The 19475-nt window shown below is 37.7% G+C and overlaps 1 protein-coding gene across 2 annotated transcripts in view; it reads right to left on the minus strand.

The window, feature by feature from the left end:
* Positions 1-13912: 13912 nt before the first annotated feature.
* LOC126249015 (ceramide synthase 6) overlaps positions 13913-19475 on the minus strand; it is a 134853-nt gene continuing 129290 nt past the window's right edge. For both annotated transcript variants that reach the window (XM_049950612.1, XM_049950611.1), the window contains exons 6-9: positions 17126-17244; positions 16653-16797; positions 16349-16526; positions 13913-14922 (exon numbers count right to left, since the gene is read on the minus strand). In XM_049950612.1, the coding sequence (XP_049806569.1) occupies positions 16365-16526; positions 16653-16797; positions 17126-17244 (426 nt within the window). In that variant the 3' untranslated portion in view covers positions 13913-14922; positions 16349-16364. The remainder of the gene's footprint in view (positions 14923-16348; positions 16527-16652; positions 16798-17125; positions 17245-19475) is intronic.

The following is a 19475-nucleotide window of genomic DNA, read 5'->3' on the forward strand; positions in this document are numbered from 1 at the left end:
TATGCATGTATGTGTTGTAAGTGCTGAAGTTTAATATTATATCTAGACGCACATCAGGAGAAGAAATCTGATTTTCATCTACTGATACAAATTTTGCTCCAGACATAAAAATTATATGTACAAGTATCTTCCACTGTCTCATTAACAAAACTGGTAAATTACTGTTTCTTAGCTTAACAAAAGATTACTAAGTGTATACAAGATGATAATATAAGTAGTCCATGCAAGTGTTTCACAATTGTCAAAAAATTATGGTTGCTTAACAGGTTTATTCTAACAGTAAGCTTTTTATCCTGCCTTGCAGGATATGTTTGTTGAGAGTTGACAAAAATCTTCATGCCACTTCACAGGATCTGTCTTAAGGAAAGCATCACTTATATTAAATCTGTTTAAAAGTGCTTTTTTTTTATTAGAAACAAGACTGTTCAGTTATTAATATTTTCTGGCAGTTTATCGATTCATACTTGAATTCTTTCAATACTTTTGCGTGATGGTTTTGTATCACAATTTGATGCATTGACTATTTCCACTTTTTAATTCAGGACACCAATTAGGATGAAAGAGTGCCAAAGTGACAGGACAGGAGACAGAATCAATAAATGATTTTTAATTTGTAAAGCAATGTGAGAGAAATCCTGATCAACACGGACCTTCATCAAACAATGTGATAAGGAAAATACAAAATATAACAAACTGCATTATCTTCTTATGGTTCATGGTCATAATTCAAGTTCATCACAAACAATCAATACATTTTGCTGTTCACATTGCATTTTGGATAGCCTTTTGGAGCACAGAAATATAGCCCACAAGATAGTGTTCCAACAAGAGACATCAAATCTAATTTCCTCAGAAACACTTCTGAGCATATTTGATGCTTGGGAGATAAGTACAAGAGGTCTTTTTTGCAAAAACTTTCCAAATAAAACAAACACACATCTAAAATTGATCACCAAGCTCATTTTTTTTCACTACATGCCAGTGTGGGACAGTGTCAAAAGCCATAATCCATGATGATTTTGAGAGAGATTTCGGTTCTCCACAAATGTCATAATATGTAAGCATAAAACAGGTTCCATAATTCTATAACAGATTGACAGCAGTAATATAGGCTTATAATTATATGCAGCTTTCCTCTGACCCTTCTTGAAAATGAATGACCTAAAGGTGCCACATTTACCAATCCAATCCCCTTCCCACGAACACTACAGGTAACTTACATCATCACACAAAAACATGGGAACATATTAGGTATCCTTCATTGCTCCAGCAACTTGTAATAGACTGTTGCTAGAAGAGGAGCAAGTTTTTTCTCATAATCTCCTTAGAATCTTACAGGTACCTCACCTCGTCCTGATGCCTTTCCAATACTAAGTAATTATAGTTGTGTTTCTATCCCATGATCACTTACCTCAGTATCTGCCATTTCAATGTTTTTACAGTGACATATTCAGTCAAAGTACAGTAGACTACTTGCTTGACATAATGGATGAATTTACCATGCAGATTTACTACTTTGGAAGGTTTATGTTTTTCAAGGGATAAGGGTACCGTTTCCATTTATCCTCCCCGAGATCAGATTTCACACAGCTCATTTTTGTATGGAATGTAACCAAACTGGAAGCTAGTCCAAGAAAAACTGCCATGATGAGTATGTTATGATCAGTTCTGTTATCAAAGATGATGACTACCATGTTCACAGGGCTTCACACATACACTTCTGGTTTGACCAAAAGCAGCATTCATGTCCCACCAACATTGTAGACTGGTCCACAAACTCTCAGCAGAAATGCAACAGCTATCAAAGCAAGCCAGTGATGGTGGAGGGGGGGGGGGGGGGGGGGGAAGGAGAGAGAGAGAGAGAGAGAGAGAGAGATGGGGGGGGGGCAGGAAGCAGACATTCTTCACTCAAGAGGATAAAAGAAATATGGTAAGCTGCAAGAGAAAAGTATCATCAGGCCATTGCACTATGCTTAGGCAATGCAAAAGTGAGCTTTCTAAGTGTGAATTGTTGGAACAGCCACCCTGTTTGAAAGATTTTTAACTTTACCTCGATTTCCATCTGTTCTCATATTTAAACAAATTTATGACTGGAAAACATTTTATGTCTAGTGAATAGGTGATGGCAAGCATAGATGAATATTTTGGATACCTTTCAGAATTGCTCTTCAAAGATGGAACCTACTCATTGGGAAAAAATGTTGGGCAAAAAAGAGACAGCATCAAAATGCATTTTAACCTCAGAAACACAGTCTTTCACTAACAGGCCAAGGACTTATCACCCCCCCCCCCCCCCCCGCGCACGCGCACACACACACACACACACACACACACACACACACACACACACACACACACACACAGTGTCCCACTGAGCATTAGAGGGAAAAATCGTGTGGCCATAAATGGTTGCACAGTTAGAGGAGTACGTGTTCTGAACAACAACTGAAAATCCTGCCTGATGGGGTATGAACATTGGGGTGGAGGCATTTGGATGTCAATTTTTTTATGTTTTTTCATCTCAAATAACTCAAAAATCGCAGGCTACTTTCAAAAATGTTTCACAGTACAAAATTAAACTGAATTAAATTTCCTACAAAAAAGGTCCCATTAATTTTTTTCTCTGACTAATTGTTTCCACATTGCAGGGTATGAAAATGTCACAGATTATAAAAAATATTATCCTAATGGTTTAAAATTAATATTAATCTTTAAATGAAGTGGACAAAAAATGAATATTAAATGTGTTTACCACATCTAAGTCAGAACCTATGGCAGTAGAGTTGTATTAAAGGATAAATTGTGTTCCAGGGTTGGGGAAGGAAGGATATGTGTTGATAGAAGTTTACGGGAAAGTAGGTTGCCAGATTACGTTCGTGCACTTCCCTCCCCCATAGGTCTGCAAACTGAAGGCCAAACAGGTGATTCCCACTATCTACCCCACTACATCACAAGAAGCAGCTATATGGTGTTTCACGAAGTTATACCTACTGTCCACAGCTCACCTTAGGAATAACTAGTGATGCAGTGCACATACACACCCAGGACTGTTTATTTTTCACAAAATGCATAAATGCTATGAGGAAAGCAAGTATGAGTTACTACTAACACTAGCACACGAAATGCATGTGAACAGAATCTACATTAATCTCTGCACACTGTTCTATACTGCAAGAGGGGAAATTGATTCTTAGTCATCCTGTATAGCAGTGGCAGCATTCTTCCAGAAAAGGCAACTTCCCCACCATGAATGCTGCTCACATTTCAGTTTACAGACTGACTATACCTTCCCAACATTTCCAGTTGAGCAGTTCTGTTATGTAAACAGACAAAATAACTTCACTGTGATCATGTTTATGTAGGGGAGTTATTTTCAGTTTATTGCGTACTTATTTGCAGTTCCTAATTGAGCTCTTATGTAAAAAAGTTCAACAGTTGGAGCTGTCAACTGTCTACCACACTGAAGAGCCTTTTCCATGTGTAATGTGCTGTCAACTTGTATTTCAAAATGTCGATTTCATTGTCTACACTATCACAGTCTGGAATAGTTTCCACAGCATGAGGGGTATCAAATGCATCACCACAGCCTCAGCTCTCCCAAAATCTGAAGAGGCTTGGAGACATAAATTGTCTCCATCTCTAACATAAGTAGGTCACCTAGGTGTTTTGGATCTTCAGATTTTTCAACATTAGTCAAGCAATACATTACAGCAGATTAATGTTCTAGACTTGCACATGAGTAGTTTAATTCCATCAGACGTATTCACACCCACCTTGGAAGATATACTGTGGTAAGTGGTCCCACTTAATTCAGCCCACTCCACAAGTGCCCCAGCAACTGCTGAATGGAAGAGATTTATGCTGTCTACCAGTAACACAATTAATGGTGTGAGAAGTGCAGTCTTTTTGTTTTGTCATTGTTTGATTCACCACCAAGTGACTAAAATATAACTAGGTCGCTTTACGATACTCTGTCGACAACAGATAGTAGGAAGGTGCCACATTTACCAATCCAATCCCCTTCCCACGAACACTACAGGTTACTTACATCATCACACAAAAACATGGGAACATATTTTATATAAAAGTTTACTTCACAACTGCAAATAAGTAGCCACTCAATTAACTGAAAATAATTCCACCGTATAAGCACATGTTCAATGATGTTATTCTGTCTATTCACGTAAGAGAACTGGGCAGGAAGTTCTGGGGATGCCTAATCCCTCTGAAAACTGGAAATCAAGCAGCACTAATTGTCGGGGAAGATGCCTTTCCTGAAAGATTACTACAGCTGCCATACAGGATGATTAAGAATCAATTTCCTTCTAGCAGTATAAAATAATGTATAGAGATTAACGCACATTCTGTCCTAATGTGTTTCTTGCATTATTGTTATTAGTAACTCATATCTTTTCTACCTGTAGCAGTAATGCATTTTGTGGAAAACAAATAGTCCCTGGGCATATATGTGCAATGCGACACTAGTGATTCATAAGGTATGCTGTAGAGGTCGGGTATAACTTTGTGAAACACCGTATAGTTGCTTCTTGTGATGCAGCGGGATAGATAGAGTGGGTAATTGCCTGAATCTTCAGTTTGAAGACCTATGAAGAAGGGAAGTACATGAAAACAATGCAGTGACCTACCTTCCCTCACACTTCTATCCCACACATCTCCTCCCTCCACCCTGTTACACCCTCCAGAACAAAATTTATTCCTTAATATGACTCTACTGGCATATATTCTGACTTAGATCTGGTATACACATTTCATATTTGTTTTTAATCAACATCATTGCAACATAAACATTAATTTTATACAGTTAGAATAATATTTTTAATAATTTGCAGTTTTTCATCACCTGCAATGCAAAAAATATTAGTCCTACAGGAAAAATGAATAGCAAACTTTTTTGTACGAAATTGAATGTAGTTCAGCTTTGTGCTGGGAAACATTTTCACGAAATGCTGCAGTTTCCAAGTTATTTGAGGAAAACATAAACAAGTGAACTTTAAACGCCCCACTACACCAACACTCACACCCCATCAGTCACAAATTTTAGAATGTTGTTCAGGATACAGCCACCTATCACTGTACAAAAATTTGTGACTACATGATTTTTTCCCCTAACAGACCTGATTTGCTTTTCGTCGACTGGGCTAACTAATGTTACTAAGTCCATCAATGCAGGACAGCCTACAGAACTCATTCCAGTTAAATGTATGCAAGAATTATTTTCTACTTTCCAACTGTAGTCAGTGAGATATAATGTAGGAGGTGGCAACTTTTTTTGGTGAAAGTAACTTTCAGTTAGAAGAGAGTTCTCTTTGGACTGTAAACAATTAGTATTGTAGTTGAGTCATTGATTCACATGGTCTGTCATAACACAAAAGTGAAAAAATTTTATACCCAGCTTTCATTATTTGATTATGGTCAATATAAATCTCATCTTATAATTCCAAGCCCAGATCTTTGTGTGTTTGCAATAAGGTGCATCCAGCAGCCTTGCCTTTCTGTAATAGGCAGGATGGCTTGTGCCCAAACAACCCTATTCTAATATCCCACCACACCAGCAATATGGAGATAGACTCAGAGAGTGGTGACACTATTACTTGTGTGGCAAGTACAAGAGTTGGGCAAAAATGTGAAAACACCATGAGAAATGCAGGCTTGAACATAAATGTAGATGCTTGCCAAGCCTGCAGGTTGTGCTGTTGTATTTGACCATGAATGGCACCTCTGCAATGTCCTCAATACATTGGTCAGAACACTGTTCTGTGTAGCTATGAGTGCACTCTGTTGAAGCTCAGTGAAGTCAAATGCAGGCAAATTGTTGGGGCTCATATGGTGGGTGCTCCCATAAGCAAAGTTGCCTAAGTGTTTGCACCTTAAAATTGCTACTCTAATCACATCACACAGGGGACAGGTCCCCAATTTCAATTTGCCACTGCTTTCTTTTCAAAATATAAGACGCATAATGATTAAATGTTGCATATGGTGATTCATAGATCACAGGTACCAAAGACTGGGAATAGTGGAAGGGTCCTCACACCAGGATATCAAACTATGGGCCATGTACAATTCAGACTTCATCCCTTCAGTTAGATTAGGATCAGATATGCCACCACTAGTTTTGGTTTCACTGATTGCACGCATTATTGTCCCTCACTGACGAACCACTCCTCCCTCTATTGTTACATGGCTTTTTGGCTAAGTAAGGAGATGGCAGCCTGCAGGGAAATAGCAAACTTTTTTTTTTCACACAGGGATCCCTGCAGCCTCCTGGGCTGCTATATCTGGTATGCCATTTCCTTGAATACCTATATATCCCATGACCCAGTGAATCATGCATAATTCTTCTCTTGTGGTACAAGAAGGGAGTCATATATGTTCCATATTATATCCTCTACTGGGTACATTATTAGTAGTGCTTGTAGAACAGTGAAGATAAACTAAGCAGATGAGAGAACTCCTCCCTCGAAGTCTCATCTGTTCCAGTGCCTTCAGGAGTAGTGCATACAGCACAGCAATTAACACTGTAAACTTGTTGGGAAGATGAAACTGAGCAGTCCAGGGCATCCTACTGTTTCATGCTATTTATATGAACTTAAATTGTAATGCTTATTTAAAACAGACTTCAAATAATCCTTGGTCTCTCTAAGAAGTCAAGGTGGGTTTTTACTCCACTCTTAGCATAAAATATTAATCACATATTCCAAAATGACTCATTGCTTGCTGATGCTTATTAAAGATTTGTTAGAAAGACAAGGGAGTGGTATGCAGGTGAATGGGGATAGAGTGCATTTTCTATAAGTTGGTTGGTTGGTTAGTTTAACAGTTAAAGGGAGCGAACTATGAGCTCATTGGTCCCCATTTTCTGTAAGTCTGCAGCCTTTTGTAGCCATCTTCACTGAAAGTAAAATGCTTCTAGGCTGTTAGGTGGCATCATTTTCTTCTTCAATTTCTCCTTAAACAATCAATGTGTTGATCCTTCTGCTAGTGTCTGCTTCAGAATCTTCTGTTTCCTGAACACTGTCAAAAAAAGTGACAATTTTCAAAGCTGCATTCTTTTCTTTATAATATTAAAATCCTATTCTGACAACTAGCCTATGTTCTGTTACTCATACTTCAACATATCTTTATACTAATTTCTTTCAGAACTGGTTACTCGAGTCCTCTTATTAGGTTGAGCATTGATACAGCAAGTAGTACACCCATCCCTTAGGAGTTGAAGAGTTTTAAGGTTTCATTTTAGTCCCACTCAGACAGAACTTCACTTGACTGGGTAACCCTTATACAACTTGGATGTGGCAGCTGCCTCACATTCCTCCTCCTCCTCCTCCTCCTCCTCCCCCCCCCCCCCCCCAAAATTACTATTTTGTCTCAACAGCCATTCACCCAAACGCTAATCCAAGAGCCCTGCTCCTTGTGACACACATGACAAACATGTTCCACCACTGTGCTGCAGATTGGTCACTGTATAACAAACAGAGAACAGGGTTCTCATCAGTCTCTCACTTGTACCCATCCAAAAACCCGAGTTCCCCCAAGATGAATGTATCCCTGGACTTGTTTTGAAATATTATTCTTCATGGTTCATATCTGTTAAATATTTTTGATGTACTGCCTTTTCTGATGCAAACACCAAGCAAACAAAGCTTTTAGACTCACACATTGTGAAAAATCTTGTAAAATTATTACTGTGATCACAAAGATGTTTTAGGACTGTGGGGAATGAGATATAAATGAAGTATTTAACAAACCTAAACAGGAAACTGCACAGTTAAATCTGCTTAAAGAAGTTTTACAAAACCACGTCTCAATTTGGAGCATGGAACAGCACACTCATGTCTTGGAGTTCATGGGTTATGAAGATCCAAAAAAACATTTATGGTGATAATATGATGGGACCACATAGAATTATGTAACACATGACAATGGCACAATACTACTTGGTGGGTTTGCTTCAGTCTGTATGGGATATGTTAAGTCACGAGGAAAGGGGACGGTGCAGCAAATGCATTTTGGTGACATTAAGAGATGGAAGATTTGAATCCAGTCACCGTCAGTGTATGATGAATGTCATCATCATTTCATACCTGTAGAGAAGTTTCCAGGACAGAGGAAACATTCAGTAGCAGTACAGATAAGGGTTGAACATTTACAAAAATATAGCCCTGACTGCCCAAAGATGTCCCATTACAACATTCGTGTCAGCATCTAGGTTACACATATCTTGTCAGACTGTATCATCAGCTTCCACGAGGCTGCTATACATATGCTTGCAGATCCACAAGAAGCATTATCCTCACAATGTTGCAACTGTATGGTTCAGTCATATTGTGACCTTCCATTGTGAATAGACCCACAAAATGTGGTATTTTCCCATTTGTGAACGAGTGGTGATGTTGCCTGCAGAGTAATTGTTGCTACATGTTCATTTTGCGTATACTCATGACATATTAGAACCCTGTTAATATTGTGGAAAGGGGCAGATATGACAGATGGTTGGAGGGGACTGCCGTTTAGGTGTGCATACGTCACTGTAAACGTTTCCTAAAGTACTGAGATGGCAGGGGCATGTAGGGATAAAATCCTGCAACTCTAAGTTCACAGTTTTGATGGTGCATTCACCTGATGGATGATGGTACATGACCAAACAGGATGAACCTGATTGACGAACATGGGATCTCATGGTTCTTGACTGGCCAGCTAACACTCAAGACTTAAATCCAATCTTTCTTAAATAGTACAGTCTAGGTTGAAGGTTTACAGCCCTAAAACCACCACCATAGACTATTAACAACCTTCACAGAGCAGTTTTCCAGCAAAGGGAGGCATTTCCCCAAGCCTTACCTGGACACCCTTATCCAATATATGGGAAGCTGTTACAAATTCTGCATTGTCATACAAAATTATCACACCTTGTACTGACACACTTCATACCATTGGACGAAGTTATACACAATAAGCACCACAAAGGCAGTTTTTACAAAATTCCTTGTATTTACACTGTCCAGTCACAATGTGACCGCCTGTCAAAAGCCTGAATAATCACCTTTTGCAGTATGAGATGTGCAGGAAGAGAGTCAATGAGGATGTCAAACACCTTTCAGCCATCTAGTTTCCAAACTTATTTTATTTGTCTACTAGTTTCAGTGATTTACTACACCATCTTCATGCCCCTGACCGAAGTCTTGGAAGATTTCACCTCTGTTCTGGTCAAAACAGGGGCCAGCATTCGAAGACTGGTATCTAGATTTCTGTTTGTTATACCGATCTCTTCAGCCACGAGATGATGGTTGATGCGATTGGTATAGCAAACAGATATCTACAGATACCAGTATTCGAATGCTGTCCCCCGTTTTGAACAGAACTGAGGTGAAATCTTCCTACACGTTGGTCAAAGGTCTGCAGATGGCATAGTAAATCACCGAAACTGGTAGCCAAATAAAATAAGTTTGGAAACTAGATGGCTGAAAGGAGTTTGATTTGACATCTTATATCGAACAGCTGAGTCCTGCAACCATCTCTCAAAAGATGGACATACAGAGAGAGTCAATGAGGTCCTGGAAGGTACTGGCAGGGATTTGGAGCTGTACCGACTCCAGCTGTGCTAGATTTCTCACTTGAGGACCTATGGCACATACAGCCTGATTGAGGTGGTCCCACAGATTCTCCACTGGGTTTAAATGCGAGAAGTTTGGTGGCCATGGGAGTACTGGAAACTCATAATGGTGCTCTGTTGATCCACTGTGCCTTCCACAATGACGAGATCACCCAGGGTTTGTCATGAAAACATCCCCCAGACCAAAACACTCCCTACTGGTAGCAGAATGTTTGTTTTCAGACATATCACACTGTATACACCAACAACCACCTATCCAATAGAGCATAAAACATTATTCATTTGAAAAGGTCACCTGTTGCCACTCTAGACATCCAGCTGTGGTACTGGCAAGCTAATTCCAACTTTCATTGCTGATGAACAGCAGTCAGCACAAGTGCCTAAACCAGGTGCCTGCTGTGTATGTCCATATGCAGTAATGTTTGGTGAACAGTAGTTGAGGAGGCACTGTTGGTAGCCTTGTGGTTCATCTGGGCACTCAGTTACATCTTTATTCACACATACACACCTCTCCAGCTGTCTATCATCCTTGTGTCAGCTATGGCCTATGGCGCACCACACTTGCCTGGGTGCCAATTTTGGATGGCACCATTTTGCCATGCACAATATGCTCCAACCATGGTTGCACGCAAATGGTTTACGAACTTACCTGTTTTGGAAATGCTTCCGTCCTTGGTCCAAAAGCCCATAATCATACCCGTTTGGAAGTCCGATAAATCTATCTGTTTCTGCATTATGGCAATGACTGCACTGTTTTTCGCACCCCTTCTACGCTGTTTATATACCCTCCAGTGCTAGTGCTGCTGCCTGCCTTCTGAATGGGTGACTGGGCCACATATGTTATTGCACCATATTCCACAATGTTACCAAAGCATTTATTTTCACACACATTAAAATCACGTGGTCTTCTTAAAATCCCTTAACTGTATACGTGAGTATACAATTGAGGAGTACCGACACACACACACACACACACACACACACACACCTTTTTCTATTGGTAAATGCTACACAGTTTACATCTAAACAATCTAAACTGTCAGGAGAGGAGGAGGAAAAAATATTTGATAACTTTTGAAAGTTATATTTTTCATTGTGCACAACATATATCATGTGTTCATTATAACTTTTGCAATAAAAGAAAAGTGATACCCATATCGGTATTAAAATCCCTTTACATGGAAAGGTACATTTTCACAACATACTGTTAAAGGCCAAGGTGAAAAATTCAACATTAAAATCATATAATAATGAAATAGATTCTACATGCAGTTTTTGCCAACACAAACACTTCAATTTAAGTAGCTGCTTTGAAGTAAGAAATCCTCATGTCGTTTACTTAATAGTGAATGCGGTGGACAACTACCTTGGTAACTGTTTGCTCTCCTTTGGTTACCACCCCTGATTTTTTCCTAGACTAATGCATGGAACGACAAGGAAGCCTAAAGCAGGAGGGCCATATAAGGATTTCACTTACATATTTACTGAGAGCGCAGCAGTTTTTTCGCACATATCATTCTAGCTGATCTGGAAATAAACTCGGGAAACGAAGTGTAACTGGAAACTAAAAAGATACATCCTGTACCAAGAGTACATGTTTAATGCATGTTATGGTCACTATTGACTTTTCATCTTTACCACTTCCCTTTCTTTTTGCTTAATTGAGCAGTGATCTGTCATCTGTTTCACCAGTGAAATCTATCAGAAAATTGTAAATCCTGTCTGTAAGCCTCTAGGGGTGTGTGTGTGTGTGTGTGTGTGTGTGTGTGTGTGTGTGTGTGTGGTGTGTGTGTGTGTGTGTGGTGTGTGTGTGGTGTGTGTGTGTGTGTGTGGTGGGGGGGGGGTCAAAAATTTACACTTGTATTTGAAAAATGTAACTAACATATGCGATGAACAAATTAATTATATGGCTCTGGAATCTTAACATATTTTTGTTGTGTAACTTGTCTATGCACATGTGCAATTTGATACATTTCTATTACAGAGTGGCATATCATCATTCACAACTCATCTAGTATTGGGATTCAGAAACGTACAACTCAAAACTTTTAACAGATAAAAAAATTGAATATGCAATGACTACATGAAGTATTAGTGGAGAAATAGACAACAATGCAAATGGATTTCAAATGTTATTTTTATATATGCCATGCAGAAAGTGTTTAATTTTTCACGTTTCTGTAATGGGAGATTAAATTTAGGATGTTAACCACTCATCACTTCATATACACTACAGAAGTAAAAATTAAAAACAAAGAAAAAAAAGTCAGTTTCTGACCTGAACACACCATTTCTTACGCTTTCTGACATGGCTTCTGTGTATTTTAAGACAACCTCTAAATAATTTCTGAATTAGCCCAGATGGTCTGCTGAATAAAAATGTGAAATAATACTGAGTAACACTTAGTCTGGTTCGAGACAGTGCTCACATCCACAGAAACTTGTTGAGAATGTTTGGTTGAATGATAAAATTGTTGCTCTCTGTTCTTAAAGCATTTAATTTTTAAAAATGCCTCCTTCCTTTTAGCAGTACAACATCATGCTCTACATTTTGTGAACAATGACTCATAAGAATTAGTCTTAATTTTCTGGTTTTTATATTCACTTGGTCTAGCATCCAATATTGCAAGAAATGATTTGTACATTTCAATGCACTCTAACATGAATGACCTGTCTTCTTGTTTTGAACTCCTTTTAGTAGATAAACACAACAGCGAAGACTAAGAAGTTCAACAAAGCATGTGATACTGTTAATACTACCTGCAGACAGCACAATGTTTCTCACATAGTGCAACACATTTCAAAACATTTTGATCTGCTCAACATTATTGCTCAATATTATTGCACAACTCTTAACTTTAACAACACACATTTAATAATACTGCACAAATATTGAGCAATAATATAATAGGACCATTTTGTAATCCTTGACAAACAGGGGTGGTAAAAATAATGACAATGTACTGCTAATATACCTGCAAATGAGATTTTCTTCAGGGAAAACCTATGTTGAAGAGTACCGGGTATTATCACCTGATAGAAAGCTTTAAAATCTCCTCACAGTAACCACTCTTGCTCCCATTAGCGACTGAACATCGCACTAAAACTACAGACTGAATTGAATGTTACTAAGTGCTGCAGAACAATGTGGTACAAACTCATAAAAATCTCTAATTTCACAATAATCTCTTGTCATGTATTATTTCAGAGTATTATCATGACATCATGGACTTAGATGAGCTTGAAGACCTAATATATCTCCAGCAACTGATAAAGATCAGATTTTTCAAAGTTTTTGTACTTCCACTGACCAGTGTTTGCAGTTAATAAGCTAGTTTCGGAACTTACCATACTTAACAACTGGTACCAAAAATGCATGCATATGCTCAACACTACTACCACACAACCATTTAGGCTTACTTCTGTGGCGACAGGAAGGGCATCCAGCCAACCTCTGACACATCGCCAACTCCACAGTAACAAGGCCAACCCTGTGTTGCAGTGGGACAAAGACCCCGAAGGAAATGATGATTTAGGCTTACTTCTCATAACCAACAAATTGCTTTGCCCAATTCTGACAGACTACCTTTTCACAGAAATCTGATTAAAGGTCCTGCCAGACTTTTGTGCTTCACAGCTACACATTTCCCACAAACAGTCTACAGAATGACAACCAGACCCAATTCTCTCTCTTTCCAACCCAAACTCCTGTAATCCCATAGTTACATCCAAAATCATACCAAAATAAACAGTTGGCTGCCACCACAACTTCTAAATACTTTGTTCTGAAAGTAGCAACACGCGATTGTCCTATGTTTCTTCTTCAGTTAGCAGCTTTTCTTGTAACATTTTGCCTGTGGTGGCAATCTGAATAGCTCTTAACACAAAAGATGTACCATGAATTTGATGCAAGATGCTCACACTTGGGTCACATGCCCAAAAAATCAAAGGGAATTATGTTAGCCTTTAGGCAATCATTCCCTATGCAAACTCTACTGTCCAGCATACTTGACAAGTATGTGGATGCATCAGACTTAGGATCATCACAATGGAAATACTCCATTTGCCAGTGATAGACCCCATCCCGGATATTACTACGTAATTTTTAAACATTAGCACCGGGTAAATTTATGTGAGCAGCACTATGTTCCACTAACTGAACAAAGCATGTGACCCCAAGACTTTTAAACAATTCTTTGCATACTTACTCAGAGATAGTTGTTTTACTAAACAAAAATATCAATGAAGGAACAGAGGAAAATTTTTTAAATCATATCAATAGTTTTATTTAAAAAAATATATTCATATCAAGTGCAAATTATATAAACAGTAATGTGAAATACTGAACACATTAATAAATAGTCTCCAGAAGACTAATTATACTGCTCTGCTAACAGATATCAGCTGCAACTTATGCCATCTTATGAGTAGCTGCCATTTTATACGCATTTCAGTCATCACAATGAAACCAATACCGAAAGACTGTTTTACTGTTTTTAATAACTGAATAATATAGTCATATTTTATAATAATTTTCACTGGTCTCATACACCACACAATTCCATATGCTGTAGCATTTTATAATCATTAGTCCTTGACAAGGATACATTTAACACATAAAGTGACTGTAAATGAGAAACTGATCTCTACTTCACAAATGAAATCTATACAACTCCAGTAGCTTCCTGTTACAATCATTTCACAACCAAAACTGGCTTCACCAAAAACAGTAATTTAACAAAAAAAAAACTCCATTTTCTGTGAAAGTATCAGAATATGATTGCAAAAATTTATTACTACCATAAAATTTCATTTGGTTATAATACACAGTTTAAATTAAATGTTCATGTTTTACAGCCATATATCACAAAATGTAGACTTTCACATTCTTCTGTTCTAATAACACAGTAATATTTTATATTCAGTTCAGTACAATAAACACTCAATTACATAAAAAACATGGACACACACATGAACAAATTCGCACACACACACACACACACACACACACACACCAAATGGGAGGAGGGGGGGAGACAACAAATCCAATTCTTGGTCTTGTGGTACACCCACATAGCACTGATACAATGCCTGATAGGGTTTCACTTTGTAAGCTGTACTCCACAGGCACAAGCACTGCACTGATCGTTTTAGTTAAAGGTTTCAGATTTGCAACCCAGTTCTGTGATGAATATTGTTATAACAGTGCATTCAATTACATTGCATACTTTGTATCATTTTGAGCTCCAGTCCTTTCACTGCATCTAATTATGAAAGCACAGCCATGCACACTCCTGAAATCAAAGAAGCATAATTCTGTAAGTAATGCACAAAGACTGGAGTATGTACATCAAAATCTCACCTTATTTTGCAATGAGCATCCACTAACAGTCACAGGGGAAGTGATGCGATGGGAGGCGAAGGAAAAAAGAGAGGAAATAGGAGTATGGAAGGGAGGGGGTACTTAAAATAACAATTCTGCTTCTACATGTTCATTACGGACAAGCAACCATTGCTGTCAAATGATAAAATGGATATAAACTTCCAACAATAATACCCCATATATTTTAATCTACTAGATCCAGCTTTCTAAAAATGAAAGACGTGACAATATGTACTTCTAAGCATAATATGCCTTAACGAACAATAAGAGGAGGTTGAGCTGGACAAATGGTTGATGCATAGCACCTGGATAAAAATTATAATACTTACATATATATGGTGTCTGTTCTTTCAGACATGTGCGAAAGAACAGACCCCACATATAAATAAATAAGGCGAGGATGGCCAAACATTTCTTCTGAGCAGGTGCACACCAGGGTCAGACTTTTATGGGAATTGGTGAACTGCCATGAGTAAATAGGATAATGGTCAAAGGGCACTACATCAGAAATGTCTAAATTAATTGAAAATTTGGGTCTGATGGGAGGGGTGCTGGGTAGTCCATGTATCTGGGATGAACACTGTGTCCAGATGGCACACTGGTCAGTGCATTTGCCTAGTGAGCAGGAGACCTAGGTTTGAATCTCGGTCCAGCACAAATTTTCAACTTTCCCCATCAATTTAAATCAGTGTCAGCTCTCAGCCAATGTCTGTAATTCCTTTGTGTCTAAATTTTGCTACTGTTTCATTACACTTCTGCAGTCCTTGCTAGTAATTAGTTTGAACTGAAGTTGACTTTACGGCAATGTGTCAGTCTCAAACAGTCATTTGCTGTAATGTGTGAAATGGTGGTTAAGTTTTGAATGCTGTTAGTAAGTTGGTAAAAGTTTTGCCTTTCAGAGTATACAATATTAATTACAATCTTCTAAGTATCTGAGATGAGCTTCTCAAATTAAATAAAAGGCACACTGTCTGCCTGACACACATATTTAACTTTTTTATTTTACACAACTGATCTGCACAGAGTATCAGGTAATTACCTCATCAATGCTGCCAACTCTTATCACCTCAGCATGAACATTTTTGCCAGAAGACAGTGTGACTAACAGGTAGCGAATAATATATAAGTAGGATTTGAACTATACCAAGATCAGTTTTTGCAAAGTATGGTTCTGCTGTGGCCCAGGTGTTAAGAACAACTAGGAAATGTTATCTGTCAGTCTAGAAGAAATGGAACTAGTCCACTTGTATAAAAATGAGAAATTGCTTTTGCAGTAATTTTATGTCTAACACTTTATGATTGACACTAATTATATATTAAGCACTGATGTTACCTACCACATTATTGATGGGGTTAATCAGCAGCAGTAGTAGTAGCAGAAGCAGCAACAGCAGTGGCAGCAGTTACTGTACCATTGCCAACTAAATTCTGGTTTTTTGAGCCAACCTGACTGTCATGATCCAAGTCTTCAGACAGGCTGTCATCACTAGATGAACTTCGAATGTCACCCTCCATCTGTGGCAACATTAAGACATATACAGTGATAGCACCTTTGTGCAACAGAACTGTGTGTGTGTGTGTGTGTGTGTGTGTGTGTGTGTGTGTGTGTGTGTGTGTGTGTGTTTTTCATGCTTTTCTTACCTGACCAGCTTGTAAAGACTTAAACGCAATCTTCAATATGAAGTAAGTCCATATGCAATGTAGACCCAGAAGCAAAATCAGCAATGAATTGAATATATAATAGGCTGGGAACAAAGCGACTATAACTGGAGCATCATGGGTGATGCTGAAAAGACAGACAATGATTTACAGTGATTTGTTTACATATCTACACACCAAATAGAATCACTATGTTTATAGTTTTACAATATTTCTTCACCTATTATGGTGATATGTTGTTACTATCAACACCACCAAAATAATGAAATATAAGGGTCAGAACATCTTAAAAAGGGGAAAAAAAAAAAAAAAAAAAAAAAAAATTAACGATAATCTGTTAAACAACAAAAGTTTTCTGCTTGTGACAAGCAAGAGGTGTGCAGTACGAAATAAAATTTCATATTAATATTGGATGGAACATCGTCCAAAGTGCACTTTTAAAAAGGTACACTTACCTCCTTATTACCCAAAATGGATATACACCCAAGCGTGAAACAATCCAAGTAATTGTAAAAATAATGAAGAGGCCATCACAAAGTTTCTGGTAGTTTGCATATTTAGCCAATTTTGCAGCCTAGAGCAGGAAGACACACAAAGATAATGACTCAGTCACCATGGGAAAACAAGTCATATACACTTTTAACAACATAAAAATTTTATTTATTGCTTAGACAAAACTGGTATTATATAAAACTATTACTTATTTTGTTCTGTGAATCTTCTGTACTACAACAATTGTGGGTAGCAGCAACCGAAATCCCGACTTCAATACACAAGAACATACATTTGTGTCAGAAGGTATTTTACCATGTATGGGGGTGCACAAGGTATAAAAAATTCTCACGAAAGTGCAAACTTAGAAAAATTAAAAAGAAAATTGGAGGTTTATCAGAAAACAGCTTCTGATGAAGTACCATTTCACCCACACACTGTGGTCCACCTTAGTAGATTTTACTGTCTCTCAGCATAAAGTGTGTCCTTTGGCCTATCAAGTACCTCCTAATATTAGGAAGGCTAAATGCCGCAACAGATGAGAAATACTGGAACTTTCGACTGGCACAGTAAAACCTATTACTCCAGATCCAATACAAATTGAGGTCATGGGAAATACAGATTTTTAAATCTGACAACAGTTCCCTGATGTACAAAATAGTTTGAAAATAAACAGCAGATCCAAAAAGAGCTAAGCAATTGGCAGGAGATGATGCCCTGAAGAAGGGTACTCTGAAGAAAATTTATAGAAGCAATGTATTTCATGCCCAAATGTGGAATATTAGATTCTGAAGTGTGGACAAGCGACCAGTAAACCGGAACTGAACATTGGCAAAGCTGAGGTTTTCATAAACAGAATAATTCAAAGACAGCAGACTTTTTTTAACAAGCAAATATACATATGTATATTCAAACAACAACAACTACTACTACTACTACTACTACTACTACTACTACTACTACTACTACCACCACCACCACCACCACCACCTCTAGGATGGGCTAAAAGCACGAGACTGAATAATGCAGTTGTTTGCACACTAATTGGACAAATTATTTCCTATCAGTATTACTGCATTTCATTCACGGAAATGCTAAAAGATACTGGCTGAAAATTGGGTTTCATACATCCAATTTCAAATTGTAACATATAGATTTTCACTTACAATGAAAATCAATATTTCTTATCTCAGATATGAAAAACCTGAACAAAGTACTTATCTTACAGTAAGTACACACCTTCACCAGTCTCAAAATTTTTATTCACTTTAATATTTTTGGTTCATGCTTCTGAGAACTCACAAATATTACTTCTGGGTATCTTGATAGGAGCTGCACAATGGTTCCAGGGCACCAAAGTAGTGAGTTTACGATTCTTGCCATATTACCCTTAGCAGCTACTTACATGTGGACTCCTACTGCTGTTTAACAGACCAGTAATTTCAAACCAATTTTGAAATACTTAAGATTTGATTTTCTCACTCAACTGCAATTTTTCAGATGCAGTTCCGTAATAGAATACTAAAACCTATCGGAAACAGTTCATGCTAACCTAATGGCCATCAAACATTCATCTCTTATTACATGCCTAGTTCGAGGAGTTTGCTTCACCTTTGTAGATAAAATTCATTTTTCTTAGTTGTATCTCTTCCACATAGCTTGTGCCGAACATGTTTAAAAAACAAACAAAAATTAGCTAAGTATCCCCACATAGTAAATATTGTGCACATACCAAGGACATTACTGCAATCAGTTCCTAAAGCACTCCACTACATCTGATTTTTTATCAATTATAAATGAAAAGCACAGTATTGTGTATGTTCTATGAACTAACTGTAAGTCTGACAGTGGCCATTTAAGCTGAAAATTAGTTAACTTAATAAATTAATACTGCTGAACATACATAATTACTGTGCTTTTCATTAATAATTATGAAGTTGTTCTTTCAAGAACCAAATGATGAATCAGTTAACATACTTATTTATTACTTAATGATACAGCCTAATCTCCATTATGCATTTAAGAAATGTGCAAGTGTTTCATCTGGAATATTGTTCACTGTTAACAACACTAAAAAGTATTTGAAGCAATTTTACAAAGATGTGTACCAACTCAAATGTGTGTACTTTTTTTTCAGTTTAACATCATACTAAATGAGGTCGTATGATACACAGGATGACCAAAAATATTTTTACATACATTTGGGGTCAGGGTCCTTAACCACACAAGAAAAAGGTTCTTACGAACATATAACCAAACATTATTCATTAAACTTTACAATCACAAATCAGTTACATATTGTCAGCCTGAAAG

This window comes from Schistocerca nitens, chromosome 3, assembly GCF_023898315.1.
Source record: "Schistocerca nitens isolate TAMUIC-IGC-003100 chromosome 3, iqSchNite1.1, whole genome shotgun sequence".
In the NCBI taxonomy this organism is placed as follows: domain Eukaryota; kingdom Metazoa; phylum Arthropoda; class Insecta; order Orthoptera; family Acrididae; genus Schistocerca; species Schistocerca nitens.